This window comes from Lissotriton vulgaris, chromosome 3_1 (genome assembly GCF_964263255.1).
Source record: "Lissotriton vulgaris chromosome 3_1, aLisVul1.2, whole genome shotgun sequence".
In the NCBI taxonomy this organism is placed as follows: Eukaryota; Metazoa; Chordata; class Amphibia; order Caudata; family Salamandridae; genus Lissotriton; species Lissotriton vulgaris.
Window position 1 is genome coordinate 150,586,772 of NC_141689.1, and position 17,419 is coordinate 150,604,190.

At 43.9% G+C, this 17,419-nt stretch overlaps 1 protein-coding gene across 1 annotated transcript in view; it reads right to left on the reverse strand.

Moving 5' to 3' along the window:
* The window catches only part of LOC147726127 (complement factor H-like), a 124,449-nt gene that overhangs the window by 82,315 nt on the left and 24,715 nt on the right, over positions 1–17,419 (reverse strand). The window contains exons 2-4 of the mRNA XM_086962885.1: positions 12,562–12,738; positions 5,414–5,590; positions 3,375–3,551 (exon numbers count right to left, since the gene is read on the reverse strand). Coding sequence (XP_086819011.1) covers positions 3,375–3,551; positions 5,414–5,590; positions 12,562–12,738 — 531 coding nt within the window. The remainder of the gene's footprint in view (positions 1–3,374; positions 3,552–5,413; positions 5,591–12,561; positions 12,739–17,419) is intronic.

Consider the following 17,419-nt stretch of genomic DNA (forward strand, 5'->3'; position numbering starts at 1 on the left):
CTGTATATTGAGTAGGGTTACTGAAAGTGCAAGGTGTTCATGTTGTTATAATGTGGAAAATTAATTATGTGAATGTAAAGTGCTCTGATACGCTATAAGTGTCAAGTTCGTGTTATATAAAAAACACCAAATAAATAAATAAAAATCTTTCACAGTATTTTTTTCCGTTGGTTGTTTAAGCTTGAACGTTTAAAAGGATTACTCATATTTGTGTTTGCACTTTGTTTCTATTACTGTTTGTTAAGATTGCCCAGCCACAGCCTATACCAATTGCTGATAATTGCAGACCTCCAGTGCACACACATTTGAATTGAGATGATCTTCGCAATGTAGGCAAAGACATAAACTTTGTGGTTGCTGCCCACAATGCCTATTGCTTAGAAATCTTCGATTCTTGGGTACGTTTTCCAGCTGTGGATGCTAATACACAAACATTTCATGAATACACCAGCGGTACAGTCCCACAGGCATACAGAGCATATCAACTCTTAGAAATTACACTTTCACAACAGGAACTTCACAATTGTGTCCGAGGTGCCCTAACACTTGTACTTGCTCCTGTACGCATGGGTCCCCTTAGTAATGTAATGTGAAGCACATACATGCCTTCAGTCTTATCCTGTAGAACTTGCATCACCCTTCCCAGTTGTTTATGTTCGGTGTCTAATGTTGTCTGCGCTTCCTCTACCTCCGCGATCCGTCTCTCCGTCTTATCCAATCTTTCTGCATGCTTGTCGAGTCTCTCTGACATTCTGTCCATTCGGTATGAGAGGGAGTCTACGTGCCTAAGACAGAGCAACTGCCCTGCAAGCCTTTTTCCATTGCAAAAAGCATAGAGTGGATATCTCCATCAGCCTCCTCCTGGTGCAGGTCCTGTACTGAGTCTCCATCATCAGCCACAGTGTCCCGCCCTTTGGCTTTTTTTGATTGAATGTTAGTTTGGGCTGAATCTTGTCCACTCTTCCCATCTCAGCAGATCTGCAGCAGTAAGTTGGGTCAAAATTCATCAAACACCCAGGCCGGCAACAACTGTCAAGTAGCGTGCTTCTAGGAGAATCCAGGGGATCCTCCAATGATTTCTGCTCTGAGTGGTGACCAAATCCAGATCTTAATTCAGTGGTCCCACTGCGGCACCCCTTCACAGAGCAATCGCCGTAGTGCATTAAGTCACAGACTCAACCCAACTGCTTCACTCTCTTCAGTCACGCATGGAGTTAGGCCAGCCTCGACTCACCCGGGGTATCGTTCCCACTCCAAATGCTACCTTCTGCTTGCGTCCGCCATAAGTGACCTCTCCCTGCGTCGTACGTCATGTACACTGCGTACCGCAGCCGCTCTCCGCCGTGTGGCACACAAAAGGGGAAATTGCGCAGCTCCATTTCAGTGGCCCTTACCAGGCACCGCGACCAGGTGTAGTGTTGCAGGCAGCTACTTCAGAATCCACCACAGAGAGCTGTAGTGCAGCAGTCTCCTCAAAAAAAGGTGTCTCAGTCATTCAAGTTTACCCAGATGATGCTCGGGCAGCAGGTTCCCTCTGTGCAGTCTCTCTCCAGCATCTGCCCTCAGTGGGTGCAGAGACCTTATGCAGCTTGGTGCTCCATGCTCCCCTGGAGTAGACACCACCCGAGTCAATACCACTCAAGTTTGCCGCAGGATTCAGGGAACACAGCAGGGGTCCCCCGCATCTCTTCAGTCCTCAAGATGGCAGACCTCGATTTCTGCATCTACACCATGCATGGGGGTCTGTAGCTCTGCCCTCCATTCTTAGAGCACACAGGCTAATCGCACACAGGCTGATCGCACAAACGAGGTTAGTAGCCCAGGAGGTCTCTTCGCCGCGACGGCGTCACTCCAGAGTGTGTCTGCCCTCAGCGGCTCCTGGTAATAGTCCCCCAACGGCCTCACCATCCAGCACGCCTAGGCTCCCTGTGCGCTTTCGGCCACTCGTAACGCAGGCAACTCTGATATCCGCACTATGTCGGGAGCTGGGCACAACACTTTCGCCGCTAGCACCAGTCAGCCACTCGGGTCTCGCTACGGCCGTAGAAGCGCTTTAGTCCGAGCAGCCGCAGAGTGCCCGGCCGCCACGCTTCCTAATGCCAGCTCAGGGATTGCGGCCTTCTGCGGGTCAGGTACCAGTGGAGTCACTTCGCTCGATGATTCGAGGGAGGGCAGGTAGCAGAAGAGGTCCCTCGCACTCTGGAGCTTTAACAAAATTGGGATTATCTCTAGTCAAGCCTTAACGATCAAACAGATGCCGGATAATTAACGGATTAAGAGATGGTAATGCAGAGCTCTCTGCTCAAGTGGCCATCTTTGTCACGAGCAAGCTCTGCCCCTGATGCATGTAAATGTAAATGTATGTATACTTGTAAATGTATGTATACTTGTAAAGCGCACTATCACCTTTCAGGCATCCTGGCGCTGTACACCGCTGTGGAACCCTTCATGGCTTTCCCTGTGAGATGCCCCCTACTGGGCACCCCCAAGGTGAAGCCAGGCATCCCAGCACTTTCAGGGCTGTTGTGGAGATTAAGCAAGCTATTGCCCAGAGTTGCAGAGTGTGACCCATGATTAGAGTAGGCACCGAGGCGAGAATTATCGAGTCTGTGGACATTGAGCCCAAGACCCTGCCGCGTCGGGAATTGAACCCTGGTCCCGGGTCAGACCTCTGCATCAGGGTCTGCCGCTTCTAACCAGTGAGCCACACTTCTCAATACAGGCATGCAGAAATGGTGTTTGCATGTATTTGCACAATAAAACTAGACTGATTGGATTTGAAAATGCTTGTTGTGGATAGCATTGTGCTTCCTCAATGTTCATAATAGGGACAAGTGTAGTGTAACATGATTTTCTACATACAATAAGAATGACACTATCGGTACCTACAACTTTGATTTTTTCAATGCTAATGTTTTAGTTTAGCTTTGTCAACAAAACTACTGTGTTGTAATATAAATTAATTCAATAAGAAAAAGTAGCACAACTATAAAATTCAATATTTAACTTTAGAAGTCTCACTAATTACTCCCTACTGAAGCTGTGCTTTGTTTTGACTGTTGTTGGCAAGGTAATTAAAAAACACTGCTCATTGAAAGCTATGTCATCTTACAATAACAATTACAGGGAACAGTGTTTCTTCATAGTAGTTATTGTATATGACTATTCCCCCAATTCATAAAGGCAGGTACAAGTATGCCAAAGAATACTACAGGAGTACTACTTTATATGCTACTTTATGTACTCCATAATGCCTTTATGAATAGACGCCTGTGGGTGCGTCAGCTGCAGGTGAGTTCTCACCAATGCTGCTAACATATTGTTTGTTGTGAATGAACTCTTCTCAATGGTGGTCTGTCGTACATGGCACTCACCGATGCAGGTGACGTCTGGCTCCCATACAATGGTTGCGCCTCTTCTAACGCATCTTAACACAGGTTCTGATGGCTCGTACCCCTCAATACAGCGCACCCCTGTTGTTTCTCCAGCACCATAATATAACTTGCTTTGTTCAGAGATGAGTTTTGAACCCTCTGGAATTCTACATTGTTCTGCGAAAGAAAAAGAGACAAATGAAATACTATTGAGCATTTGTAAATGAGATACTGTTGTATATTTGTGAATTGGATACTGTTGTGTATTTGTACAAGCCCTTCAGGTACTAATCTGGGGTCTGCTAACAGTTGCCACATGTTTATAATGGTAAGTATTGGCAAGCTGCCTTGTTTAAGGCCTGTGACCCACTGCTCAGCATAATCCCCTTTAAAGAGTAGAGGGCATGGAAGTGTGAGCAGTGGTGTGAGAGGCTTGGCTACAGCCATCTGTGGTTCTTACCCTCTGTCACAAAAGGACAGGTGAGGTTAAGGTTTGAGAGGTGCTGGGTGATGCTTGCCACTTATTATTTAGTCTCCGTGTGGCATGACCCTTCCACACTGAGCAGGGACTGAGAGCAGTGTGTGGCAGGACGCAGGCAGCGCTACTCACATTTTGTCGTCTTTTCCCAGTCCAGCAGGGGTGTGACACAGGAGCTTGCAGCCCCCTTGGAGTTGGGGGGCCCAGGCTTACCCACACTGGAAGGAGCCGTCTTAGTCACCACTATAGTGAGTGTGACTGCCATAAGAGCCAACAAGACTAAACATTTAAAAGCAGGTGCTGTTTACCTACAGCCTTTCCTTTTGCAGCGCCTCTGGGAGGTGTAGGCTTTTGACGCATTTCCAAGTTTACAATATCTCGTAAATCTGGGAATGTGTCCAATGCCATTTGTGTTACATGGGAGCTCCCACCGCAGCAAGCATGAAATCTGCATATGGGTACATCCTGCACACACACATGCCCTAAGGGCATGTTTGTGTGTAAAATGGAACTTTGAAAAATGCACTTTAGTGCCTTTTTCAAAGTTTTTGCAAATTACCATGAAGTTCAACTTCATGGTAATTTGCTCCCCCTATTAGCGAAATTGGTAATTTTTTTACTTTAATGCATTGCATTTAAGGAATCTCATTTTGAGATTCCTTAAATGCAATAGCAATTTAAGTAATCGCAATTTTGCGATTTCTTAAATTGCGATTTTTGCATTTGGGATGATGCATCCCAAATGCAAAAACACCGTCCGCAAAGGGGCAGCTTCTGAGAATGTGGCCCTTTGCGAGCGGTTTTTAGCTTGATGCATCTATGTCTAAATTTTACTTTAGAAGTCTCACTAATTACTTCCTATTGTAGCTGTGTTTGTTTCGACTGTTGTTGGCATGGTAATTAATAAACAACACTCATTTAAAGCTACGTCATTGTTCAATAACAATTACAGGGCACAGTGCTTTTTTCATAGTAGCAACTGTATATGACTATTCCCCCAATTCATAAAGGCAGGTACAAGTATGCCAAAGAATACTACAGGAGTACTACTTTATATGCTACTTTATGTACTCCATAATGCCTTTATGAATAGACGCCTGTGGGTGCGTCAGCTGCAGGTGAGTACTCACCAATGCTGCTAACATTGTGTTTGTTGTGTATGAACTCTTCTCAATGCTGGTCTATTGTACAAGGCACTCACCGATGCAGGTGACGTCTGCATCTACTTTATGTACTCCATAATGCCCTTGTGCATAGATCCCTGTGGGTGTTGTATGTGACATTCACCAGTGCAGGTAACACTGTGTCAACTGCAGGTGAGTACTCACCACTGCAAGTAAAATTGTATCTGTTGTATATGACACTCACTAGCGCCGGAAACATTGTGTCAGTTGTAGGTGAGTACTCACCACTGCAAGTAATATTGTGTCTGTTGTATGTGACACTCACAAGCGCAGGAAACATTGCGTCAGCTGCAGGTGAGTACTCACCAAGGCTGGTAACATTGTGTTTGTTGTGAATGAACTCTTCTCAATGGTGGTCTGTCGTACATGGCACTCACCGATGCAGGTGACGTCTGGCTCCCATACAATGGCCGCGCCTCTTCTAACGCATCTTAACACAGGTTCTGATGGCTCGTACCCCTCAATACAGCGCACCCCTGTTGTTTCTCCAGCACCATAATATAACTTGCTTTGTTCAGAGATGAGTTTTGAACCCTCTGGAATTCTACATTGTTCTGCGAAAGAAAAAGAGACAAATGAAATACTATTGAGCATTTGTAAATGAGATACTGTTGTATATTTGTGAATGGGATACTATTGTGTATTTGTACAAGCCCTTCAGGTACTAGTCTGGGGTCTGCTAACAGTTGCCATGTGTTTATAATGGTAAGTATTGGCAAGCTGCCTTGTTTAAGGCCTGTGACCCACTGCTCAGCATAATCCCCTTTAAAGATTAGAGGTCATGGAAGTGTGAGCAGTGGTGTGAGAGGCTTGGCTACAGCCATCTGTGCCTCCTACCCTCTGTCACAGATGGACATGTGAGGTTAAGGTTTGAGAGGTGCTGTGTGATGCCTGCCACTTGTTACTTTAGTCTCCGTTTGGCATGACGCTTCCAACACTGAGCGGGGATGGAGAGCAGTGCGTGGCAGGACGCAGGCAGCGCTACTCACATTTTGTCATCTTTTCCCAGTCCAGCAGGGGCACGACACAGACGCTTGCAGCTCCTGTGGTGTGAGGTGCCCAGGCTTACCCACACTGGAAGGACAAGTCATAGTCACCACTATAGTGAGTGCGACTGCCATAAGAGCCAACAAGACTAAACATTTAAAAGCAGGTGCTGTTTACCTACAGCCTTTTCTTTCGCAGCGCCTCTGGGGAAGGGTAGGCTTTTGACTCATTTCCAAGTTTACAATATCTCGTAAATCTGGGAATGTGTCAAATTCTATTTGTGTTACATAGGAGCGCCCACAACAACTCCCACCGCAACACCCATTGCGCATCGCCCTGACGGAGTGTGAGGCAACGCTGCGACTTGGGAGAAGCCCAGGTTCTGGTGTTAATCTGGGCTTCTATGGGAATTCACAAGGGCATATTATCAAGCCCACTATCGCCGCTTTAGCAGCTGTTTCCTGCCGAAAAGAGCGGCGATAATGTATTACCCTTTCCTGATAATATGGCTCAAAGACCTCTTGGAGCCCGAGGGGGTTTAAATCACCAGTTAGACCGTACTCCAGTGCAGCGAGTGGTGCGGCAAGGGTGCGTCCTCGCATAGACACTGTTTTCTTTCTATATTAACGGTGTTGTTAATTTCCTTGGTGACTCCAAGGCTAGCTGGTTGTTCCAACCCTGTCCTGCTCTTTGCGGATGACACCCTCCTGCTCTCTCGCACTCCAATTGAGTTACAAAACCTCCTGGATAAATTTACGGCACTGGTGGTTTGGAGGTGAATACCACAAAAACTAAGGTTATAATCTTCAACCCTCATAGAGCACATAGAGGTCATTTTACTTTGAAGGGGTTGCCCCTACAAACAGTGGGGAATATTGATTACTTGGGGATCCGAATACACAAAAGCAGAATTTGGAAATCACAGATTGAAAAAAGTGAATCAGTGTTACTGCACTCTGCTTTCTGCAATCTCCAAAAGGCATAAGGAAAGACCCCTACTTCTACTTCCCCCGCCATCAAGGTTTAGAGAGCTAAAGCCCAGGCGAAAATACTTTATGGGGCCAAAGTCTGGGGAAGGCAAACACCAGGATGTTGTCCGTAAAAGAGTGCAACTTCCTGAGATTTATATTTAGCCCACCGCGGAGTACACCCAAGCTACTGCTATTTATTTAATCTTGCCTTAAAAAGGGTGGGTGACCTGGCATAAGTGAAACCCTTCTGTTTTTGGGTCAGGTTGGGGTCTACTCCAGAGCTTTTGTATTATAGGTTGGCTGCAGACGAGGTCATGACTCAGTGAGGCAAAAACAGCTCCCACCCTAGTTTGAGTAAGTTTATTTCATTCTTAAAGCCCTGAACCTGGGTGAGCTTTGGAGCAATCCATCGACAATCATGGCGGGTGCAAAGGACAGTGTTAAAGCTGCTTATTGGAGCAGAAACATCAACAAGATGAATGGTAGGGCTAAAGCCAGAGGTCTGGTGGAACAATTTTTATCTTTCAAACATTTCCTAGTTAAAGAAACGTATGTAGACATGATTCAACCGCCTCTTGCTGGACAATACTCCTGGTTAATACATTTATAAGTAATTGGAAATTTCTCGACCCAACCTCGGCGACATGTGTGTTCTGTGAATATGCTTCAGAGGATGTTAACATGTGCTATTTTACAGTCCCCAGAATGACAGTAAAAGTTGGCTGAACACATTGTGCATTGCCATTGGAGAGAGACAATACAGCGAGGATACAAGAATTTTGCGGTCTGTGCAAGCCAACTTATAATATTCAGAGTCATTGATTATTTATGTGCATTGTGATTATGCAGGAAAAAAATGTGGTTAATGTTCTAACATTTTTTTTTTTTTAATGTATTTTCTGTAACTTTTTCTGATTGCCGCAGTTATTGTGTCTTAAGGGCAATGACTGGTGCTAAGCTCTGGAACTTGTTAAAAGCTTGTTTGAACTGCTTAATGGTGCTACATTTTTATTTCCTTTAAATAATCATTTAGCACTTTTTAATGTATAGAGGGATAAACTGGTGTTATCCGCTTAATTAATTGTATTGATGACTTGTATATTTCTATGATGTGGGGTTTTATGGCAACACGCCCGAAATAAACTTGAAACTTGAGTATGAGGGTGTGAGTGAAGGAGTATAAGTGTATGAGAGATATTGCTTGATTGGAGGTTGTGAGAGGGAGTGCAAGTGAGTCAGGAGTGTAGCTATCAATGGTGCAGCAGGTGCAGTTCCACCAGTAACCAGAGTTAGTGAGTGTGTGTAAGTGTGTTAATAAGAACTAGTGAGTATGAGTACGGTTGTGTGTGAGTAACAATGAGTAGAAGTGAGTATGATTGAGAATGAGTAAGTTAGAGAATGTGAATTATAGTGAGTGAGAGGGTAGGGAGTAAATGTGACAGGGGTGAGTATGAGTGAAGCACTTTTTATAAAAATGGGGCAAACTCCTGGTTGGTATTATGAGCCACCACTTATAAAGATAACCGATCGCCAGCGGTGAGTGAGTAGTTAAATTGATATATTCCAGGACCTTCCGCCAGCACATTGGTTATATGCTCAATAGGCATGTTTGTTAGTGGTAGGCAGAATTTGCGAGGTCGTGCTATGCATAGCTCTGCGAAAAGGTAAAAAATGTCCGCGAGCACACGAAAGTTCTGCGAACACGCGAAATTGCTTGTTCTGCCCGTTTGCAATGCTTTTTTCCTGTTCGCGAATGCTGGTTGCGTGCTCGGGGAGAACTATCTCGCGAACAGGCATTTTGAAAGAGCGAACAAGCAAAGAATTCTGCCAAGCCACGGATCGCACATTTTTTGGCAATTCTGGATTCTCCTCAGAAAGCGAAATTACCCAGATTCCGCGAGGCCTAGTTTCTACCACAACACCAGCAAGTGTCATCATCAAAAATCCTTTATTTTGGCAATAGTTTTGAGTGCAGATTTTCTAATACATTTTTTGATTTGTTCATAGCAAATTGAGGTCTATAATTCCTAGCAATTTGCCACATTGAGTAGAGTCTCACTTTCTTAATCTAGTTGTATATCAGTTCCTCAAACAAGCAAACAAGGAGCTACTCACTGTATTTAGGAGGACTCCACACCGAAGATCCTAATAATTTACAGACACTGAAACCAGAGAATATTTCTCCAGTGAGAACTAATGTAAGAGGAGGTATGAGAGAATCCTTACCCCACAGCTGTCTAAAACATTACTAATCTATATCTACCACATTTAACTGTCTGGAGATTATGGGACATTTGCATAAAGCACATAGGAAGTTGCGAACCCCGTAATGCACAAAGTTACCGGGTTTGCCACCTCAAGGGTATTTTGCTACGTGCAGATGCCCTTTTAGAAGTTGTAAACTTCTAAGCTTTTGCAAACTTGTAAGTTCACAAATAGAGGGCAATATAAAAAGGGATGTTGCCCGCCTAACTGCAGTTTGCAATAGAAAGTATAAATGTTTTTTGACTGCAATTGCAGTTGCGAGCTATTGATCAATTACAACCGTCTAAGTGGGCAGAGGTAACTGCTTCTCCGTGTGGGATAGTTTCTCCTTTTGGAAACTGCAACAGTGCCCTCCAGGAAGTAGACAGTGGCCTATGAACTTTTCCCTCCTCATCCTAAATGAGAAACTTTTTTTTAAATTATAACACATTTTAATAGGGTTTGGCATACAGATCCAGGTTTTACCTTCATCCTTGATGCAAAAGAACCCAGAACCCCTTGCACATGCTTGAGTAGAGGAAGGCATTCAACTGTCTGGAGGCACTGCACACCCACATGTGATGTTCTAAATGGCCAAGTGCCATCATTGAAGTAAGATGCCCGGTTGGCATGCACCGGAGTATGACTGGACAAGCTGTCCTTCTAGACTGATGACAATGCTGCTCATTCAGGATGCTGCCTGGGATCTAAAAACTGTATCTTCCCCGGCAATATCGATGCCCATATGCATAAACAGCTTGTGCCTGGGGAAGTAATGACATGAAAAAGTGAGCAATGGCAAACCAATTGGTATGGCTTTAATGTGCTGGTACGTGCAAATAAAAAAAACACAGTTGATGGACAGAATGTATAACAATGTCATACATTCACCCCAGTTCAAGGATCTGGGCCTAAATCCATCGTTTTTTGCACTCCACACCACCCTGGGTTAGACACTGGCTATATGCAAATCAGCTCTGACCCTGTGCCTCATGGGAACTGTCCAGTCCGAACTACCAAGCCATGTCTTTCCCAGACCGGAATCAAGCATCCAAGGGCCAGTTTCTGGCTATCAGCCTTCATCAGCCTGGATAGCTTGACTCCAGTGGTGTGGAGAGCCTGGGACTCACGTCTGAGTATACCCAGCACGGTCGGGGTGAAAATTGCAAAAAACACAGTTGATGGACAGAATGTAGAACAATGTCATATATTCACCCAAGTACAAGGATCTGGGCCTAAATCCATCTGTTTTTTGCACTCCACACCACCCTGGGTTAGACACTGGCTATATGCAAATCAGCTCTGACCCTGTGCCTCATGGGAACAGTCCAGTCCGAACTACCAAGCCATGTCTTTCCCAGACCGGAATCAAGCATCCAAGGACCGGTTTCGGGCTATCAGCCTTCATCAGCCTGGATAGCTTGACTCCAGTGGTGTGGAGAGCCTGGGACTCCTGTCTGAGTACCCAGCACGCTCGGGGTGAAAATTGCAAAAAACACAGTTGATGGACAGAATGTAGAACAATGTCATACATTCACCCCAGTACAAGGATCTGGGCCTAAATCCATCGTTTTTTTGCACTCCACACCACCCTGGGTTAGACACTGGCTATATGCCAATCAGCTCTGACCCTGTGCCTCATGGGAACAGTCCAGTCCGAACTACCAAGCCATGTCTTTCCCAGACCGGAATCAAGCATCCAAGGACCGGTTTCTGGCTATCAGCCTTCATCAGCCTGGATAGCTTGACTCCAGTGGTGTGGAGAACCTGGGACTCATGTCTGAGTATACCCAGCACGCTCGGGGTGAAAATTGCAAAAAACACAGTTGATTGACAGAATGTAGAACAATGTCATACATTCACCCCAGTACTAGGATCTGGGCCTAAATCCATCGTTTTTTTGCACTCCACACCACCCTGGGTTAGACACTGGCTATATGCAAATCAGCTCTGACCCTGTGCCTCGTGGGACCAGTCCAGTCCGAACTACCAAGCCATGTCTTTCCCAGACCGGAATCAAGCATCCAAGGACCGGTTTCTGGCTATCAGCCTTCATCAGCCTGGATAGCTTGACTCCAGTGGTGTGGAGAGCCTGGGACTCACGTCTGAGTATACCCAGCACGCTCGGGGTGAAAATTGCAAAAAACACAGTTGATGGACAGAATGTAGAACAATGTCATACATTCACCCCAGGCTCTCTATACCACTGGAGTCAAGCTATCCAGGCTGATGAAGGCTGATAGCCAGAAACCGGTCCATGGATGCTTGATTCCGGTCTGGGAAAGACATGGCTTGGTAGTTGGGACTGGACTGTTCCCATGAGGCACAGGGTCAGAGTTGATTTGCATATAGCCAGTGTCTAACCCAGGGTGGTGTGGAGTGCAAAAAAACGATGGATTTAGGCCCAGATCCTTGTACTGGGGTGAATGTATGACATTGTTCTACATTCTGTCCATCAACTGTGTTTTTTGCAATTTTCACCCCGAGTGTGCTGGGGATACTCAGACGTGAGTCCCAGGCTCTCCACACCACTGGAGTCAAGCTATCCAGGCTGATGAAGGCTGATAGCCAGAAACCGGTCCTTGGATGCTTAATTCCGGTCTGGGAAAGACATGGCTTGGTAGTTCGGACTGGACTGTTCCCATGAGGCACAGGGTCAGAGCTGATTTGCATATAGCCAGTGTCTAACCCAGGGTGGTGTGGAGTGCAAAAAAACGATGGATTTAGGCCCAGATCCTTGTACTGGGGTGAATGTATGACATTATTCTACATTCTGTCCATCAACTGTGTTTTTTGCAAATACAGGCATGAGTTTGCACAATAAAACTAGACTGATTGGCTTTACCTGTTCCAAAGCCAATTAAGTGCTTAAAGCAACTTTAAATGATTATCCAAAAGACAGTGAGAATGAAGCCCAGAAGCACTATAAAGCCACGCTCAGGGTAGGAAATCCAAACTTTGAAACTCAGCATGGGCCGCCTTTCTAACAGGAATGCTAGAAATCCCAGACTTTTTGGGGAGGTAGTAAACCTCCCCCTGTTCACAGAAGGGCCTCCCGAAAAGTTGAATTGCTTAACTCCAGCTCAATTCTGTATCCCCCACTTATAGCAAGTATTTAAATCAGTAAGCCTCCAGTTTCGTAACCTTTTGGGGTCCATGAAGTTGTGTAAGTCATTAAGAGCCATTAAGAGTAAGTGCATTCTGTGAATACCAAAAGTAGTAAGTTTAGGATTTTGTCTCAGATTAGTTCTGTGAATCTGGCCCATTGTTTTTTCTTGTATGTGAACTCTCACCAGTGCTGGTCTGTTGTACATGAAACTTACCGATGCAGGTGACGTCTGAGTCCCAGACAGCAGCTGAGCCTCTTCTAACACATCTTAACACAGGAACTGATGGCTCGTACCCCTCAGTGCAGCGCACCCCTGTTGTTTCTCCAGCACCATAATATAGCTTGCTTTGTTCAGAGATGAGGTTTGAAATCTCTGGAAATCTACATTGTTCTGTGAAAGAAAAAGAGACAAATATGAGCATTGCAAGGAAAATAATTGTGTATTTGTAAATAAGATACTACTGTGTATTTGTATATGAAATACTAATGTGTATTTGTAAATTAGAAAGTATTGTGTACTTTGTAAATGGGGTACTACTGTGTATTTATAAAAATGATACTGTTCTTTATTTGTAATTAGATACTATTGTGTATTTGGAAATTAGATACTATTGTGTATTTGTAAATGAGTTACTGTTGTGTATTTGTAAATGAGATAGTATTGTATATTTGTGAATGGGATACCATTTTGCATTTGTAAATTGGATAATGTTGTAAATTTATAAATGGGATACTGATGTGTTTTTGTAAATGAGATAATATTGTGTATTTGTAAATGACATATGATGTATATTTGTAAATGAGATACTGTTGTATATCTTCTTCGGTGCTCAGGATGGTCCCCGGCCATCCGACGTCACGGTGGGCGTGTGTTGAGGACGGCAGGGGGCCGTCCAAATCCCGCTCACTTATTAATTTTCCCACACAGCGCCGAAAGGGATATTTGTAAATGGCATAATGAGTATTTGTAAATGAGATACTATTGTGTTTTTGTAAATGAGATAGTATTGTGTATTTGTAAATGGGATGCTATTGTGTATTTGTAAATAAGATACTGTCGTGTATTTGTACATGAGATACTGTTGTGTATTTGCAAATTAGATAATATTGTGTATTTGTAAATAGAATACAATTGAATATTTGTAGATGGGTTACTACTGAGTATTTATAAATAGGATTCTGTGTATTCGTAAATGAGATGCTGTTGTGTATTTGTAAATTAGATACTATTGTGTATTTGTAAATGGTATATTATTGTGTATTTGTATATGCATCACCATTGAGTATTTGGAAATCAGATACTATTCTGTTTTGTAAATGGGATACTGTTGTGTATTTGTAAATGAGATACTGTTGTGTATTTGTAATGAGATAATGTGTAGGTCTAAATGAAATACTGTTGTGTATTTGTAAATGGTATACTATTGTGTGTTTATAAATAAGATGCTAATAAACATTTGTAAATGGGACACTTGTATATCTGTAAATTAGATACTGCTGTCCATTTGCAAATGGGATACTGTTGTATATGTGTAAATGATATACCATTAAACAAACTGCACTAGCACTTTTGATGGGGACGGCGGCAGCTAGGGACTGCATTTCCCACCTTCCTTAGCACCAGGAGGCACCAACGCCATTTCCCACAGCGCCGTAGATGCATTAAAACACTCTTGGGCTCCCCGCTGTGCAGGAGCCCACTAAACAAACTGCACCAGCACTTTTGATGGGGGCGGCGGCAGCCAGAGACTGCATCTCCCACCTTCCCCACGCCAAGAGGTGCCAATGCCATTTCCCACGGGCGGGCCTCTCACTGACCGGAGAAAGCCGGGCTGGGCCACCCCTCTGACATTTATCCAAAGGTACTGTCTTTATTGTAACTGCTTTTAGCATTGGGAACACAGACTATGATCAACCTGGACTTATCCCTGCCGGACAAGAAGCAAATATTCTTTCAGCATGTGACATTGCAGTTCAACCATTGACTTGTATTTAGTGCGGGCAGTAAATGTGATCTCTCATGAGATAGATAATGTCGAACATCGCCTCTCTATCAGCAAACGATATAAAAGCAATACCCCCAGCAAATGAGGGTGTGACTAGGGAAGACAACAGCCAAGGGTATCCTTAATGGCTAGGATTACTTCCAGACTAGAAGATTTGTTAGCACCTTTTTTAGAGAAGTTAGAGGCTTTGTCTGTTGAGGTAACTAAGATTAGGAAACACCACCTTACACCCCCGATAGGTCAACCTAGAGAGGGGCTGAATAGGGCATTAGTGCCAACTGTAACCCCAAATACACCAATAACAGTACTGAATGATAACCCAGTACTACCAAGTACTTTGCCAAAGAAGTTAATGGTCGCAGGCGCTTTACCAAAAGTTAATTACAGGGATTGTACGCGATCGCTCGCATCCAGACCAAATACATTGTTACAGCCTCTGGTTCCTATTGAGAACAACAAGTACTTCATACCTGATAATATTGCATGAGCCCCACTGTTAGAAGAGACCAGTAATATTATTTCAAGGGAAACCAGTATCATAGATGTGTGTGCCTCCACTTATTTACCACTGCAATGTGTCCCCTACGTGGCCATTATAGTCAATGTCCCTCTTTTATGCCCAGGCAAAAAAGAGGTTTACGACTCACTTAAACACTGAGTGATTCATTGGCTTAGCAGGAATTGTCGCTTCTCAGTAAAGGACGCCAATGACATTCTATTCGTTAGAGTGCACTGAATTGGACCCTTGAGGAAACATTATGTGGGGGACTGCATTATAATTATTCCAGGGAACCCAGGTGTGCAGGGTGTCCTTTTTGGGGGAGACATGTCTTCTTCAATTTGAAGGCAATGTGTCACTTCAGCCCCTAGGTTTTTTCTACAGGCATTTTAGGCCCTGTGCCCCTGAGATGAGCAAACTCAGTCCAACAAGCAACAACCCTGCATTAGTACACCCCTCATTCCAACCTTTGGTGGTATCTAATTGATTTAAGTCACTGAGTGATATCCAGGATAACAATTGACTTGTGATAAGGAATCAAATTCATGAAGGAAGGGACAATTATACACAAATGGAACCTTTGGACTATACTGATATTATTCCTATGTCACCAATCACCTCCTCTGTCCCTTGTGACAATACAGAGGCCCCCACACATATAATAACTGCCACACCTAATTTATTACTCCCTAGTAGTAGTGGCCTTGGGATTGTTGGTTGTCGCAGTAATGGACCTGTAACCCCTCCATCGTTTCATGATACTGAAGTGGCTCCTACACACCCAACAGTTGCTACATCTATTGAACTCCAACATAGTAGTAGTGGCCGGAGATGGATGGTGGCTACAGAATTGCAACCTGGAACATGTGTGGGTTGCGAAAAAAAGGGTAACTAGGGTGGTCAGAGTGTATTAATGACTTGGATATATTATGTATCTAAGAAATATGGTGCACCATGCCCATTTTCGAGAGTCATCGCAAGTAGGAAGAGCATAAGGTGGGCTCATGGTCCTTATATTGAATAAATTACTGGCAAGGTTGATGAGGAAAATATCCATTGGCCCCCACTGTCTAATTTTATGGTTAACCTTTAGGAGAGGCCATTGTTTTGGGTAATTTTTATAATAATGTTTTTAACAATACCGGGAGCAAGGTAGTTTTAGCTCTTGGTGGGGGATTTGAGACCTTACTCAAGTCCATTACTAGTAGTTTTATATATGGGTTGGTGATTTTAATATTCACACAGCCCACATTCTACTACATGGGTATGTGGGGTGACTGTTGAAGGTGGGAATGGCTGTTTGCATTTCCCCCATAGTGAATATGGCAAATGATTAAATTCTATGATGTCTAAATTTGATTTAGATTTACTAGAGAGTGCCCGAGGTGATAAGGGGGATCTTTTCCCAACCTTTATAGGGAGGAATTCAGCGTCCAGTATTGGCCATATCTTAATATCTGCCAATGCATGTAAGTGGTGCACCTCACCATGGGTAGTCTCCCTGGGTCTCAGTGATCACAACTGCATAATCTTGTCTTCTGGGGCAGGCATAGTGCGACATCTTCTAGATGTGCTACTGATATTATACCAATTAGACCTAATGGGACTCGTATTAACTAGAACGAAGTGGACCAGACACAATTTTTTGTTTTGATATTTGTGCTAAAGGTTTTATTTACATCATGTGTTGCCTAGAAGATGTGGTTACCACAATCAGGTATTTGATCATTTTATTGGCATTATTAACATAATAGATGCTCTCCTGACACGCCCTAATAAAACAGGCTTTTTTAAATGCCAAGGCTGGTTCAACAATGCATTTACCACCGACACTAGGGAACTGATGTTGGCCCTCAGTAAATGACCCAGGGACAGTTTATTGATTAAATCCCTTATATCTAAACACAGAAAGGTACTTCTAGCAAGTAAAAAATAACTGCAAGAAGTGGCCTGGTCGAAACTGGCCCAAGCAACAAATACGGGTGATAGCAAATTATTTTGGGACACTGTTAATTCGCCTTTTTTAAAGGATGATTCCTTCCCCGAATTGTTGTCTCATGTTACTAGTGACGTTACAAAAGAGGGGTTTTACCCAAGCAGTCGCGGGGACCTGGGCGCTCTGTGGTATGTGTAAAGAAGGGTCCCCGCAAGGAGAACGTGTTATGTGCAACACACACTGACATTAAGTAACACAACCAATAATCAAGAGAAATGAATCAAATTAGTCGCGAGTATTGTCCTTTATTTGACAATACCGGTTTACAATCAATATAGAAAAATTCATATCTCATCAATAGCCCCAATGGGGGGAGGAAAAGAGGGGAGGGAAGAAAGTGCTCAGGGTAGTGTCACGTCGGAAAGAAGATACACACAGTCATAAAGAATTATGAATTATTACAGTTTGCGATTCAAAGTCAAAACAAATCTGATACATAGAGCCTCAATTTGGGCATCCACTGAACAACTAATATTGTGGACATTCAACGGACACATATACAATTTCAGAAAATCAGGGGCATGTGCCGGAGGTCTAAGGAAGAAAGGCCGTCGACGTTTTGACCCCTAGC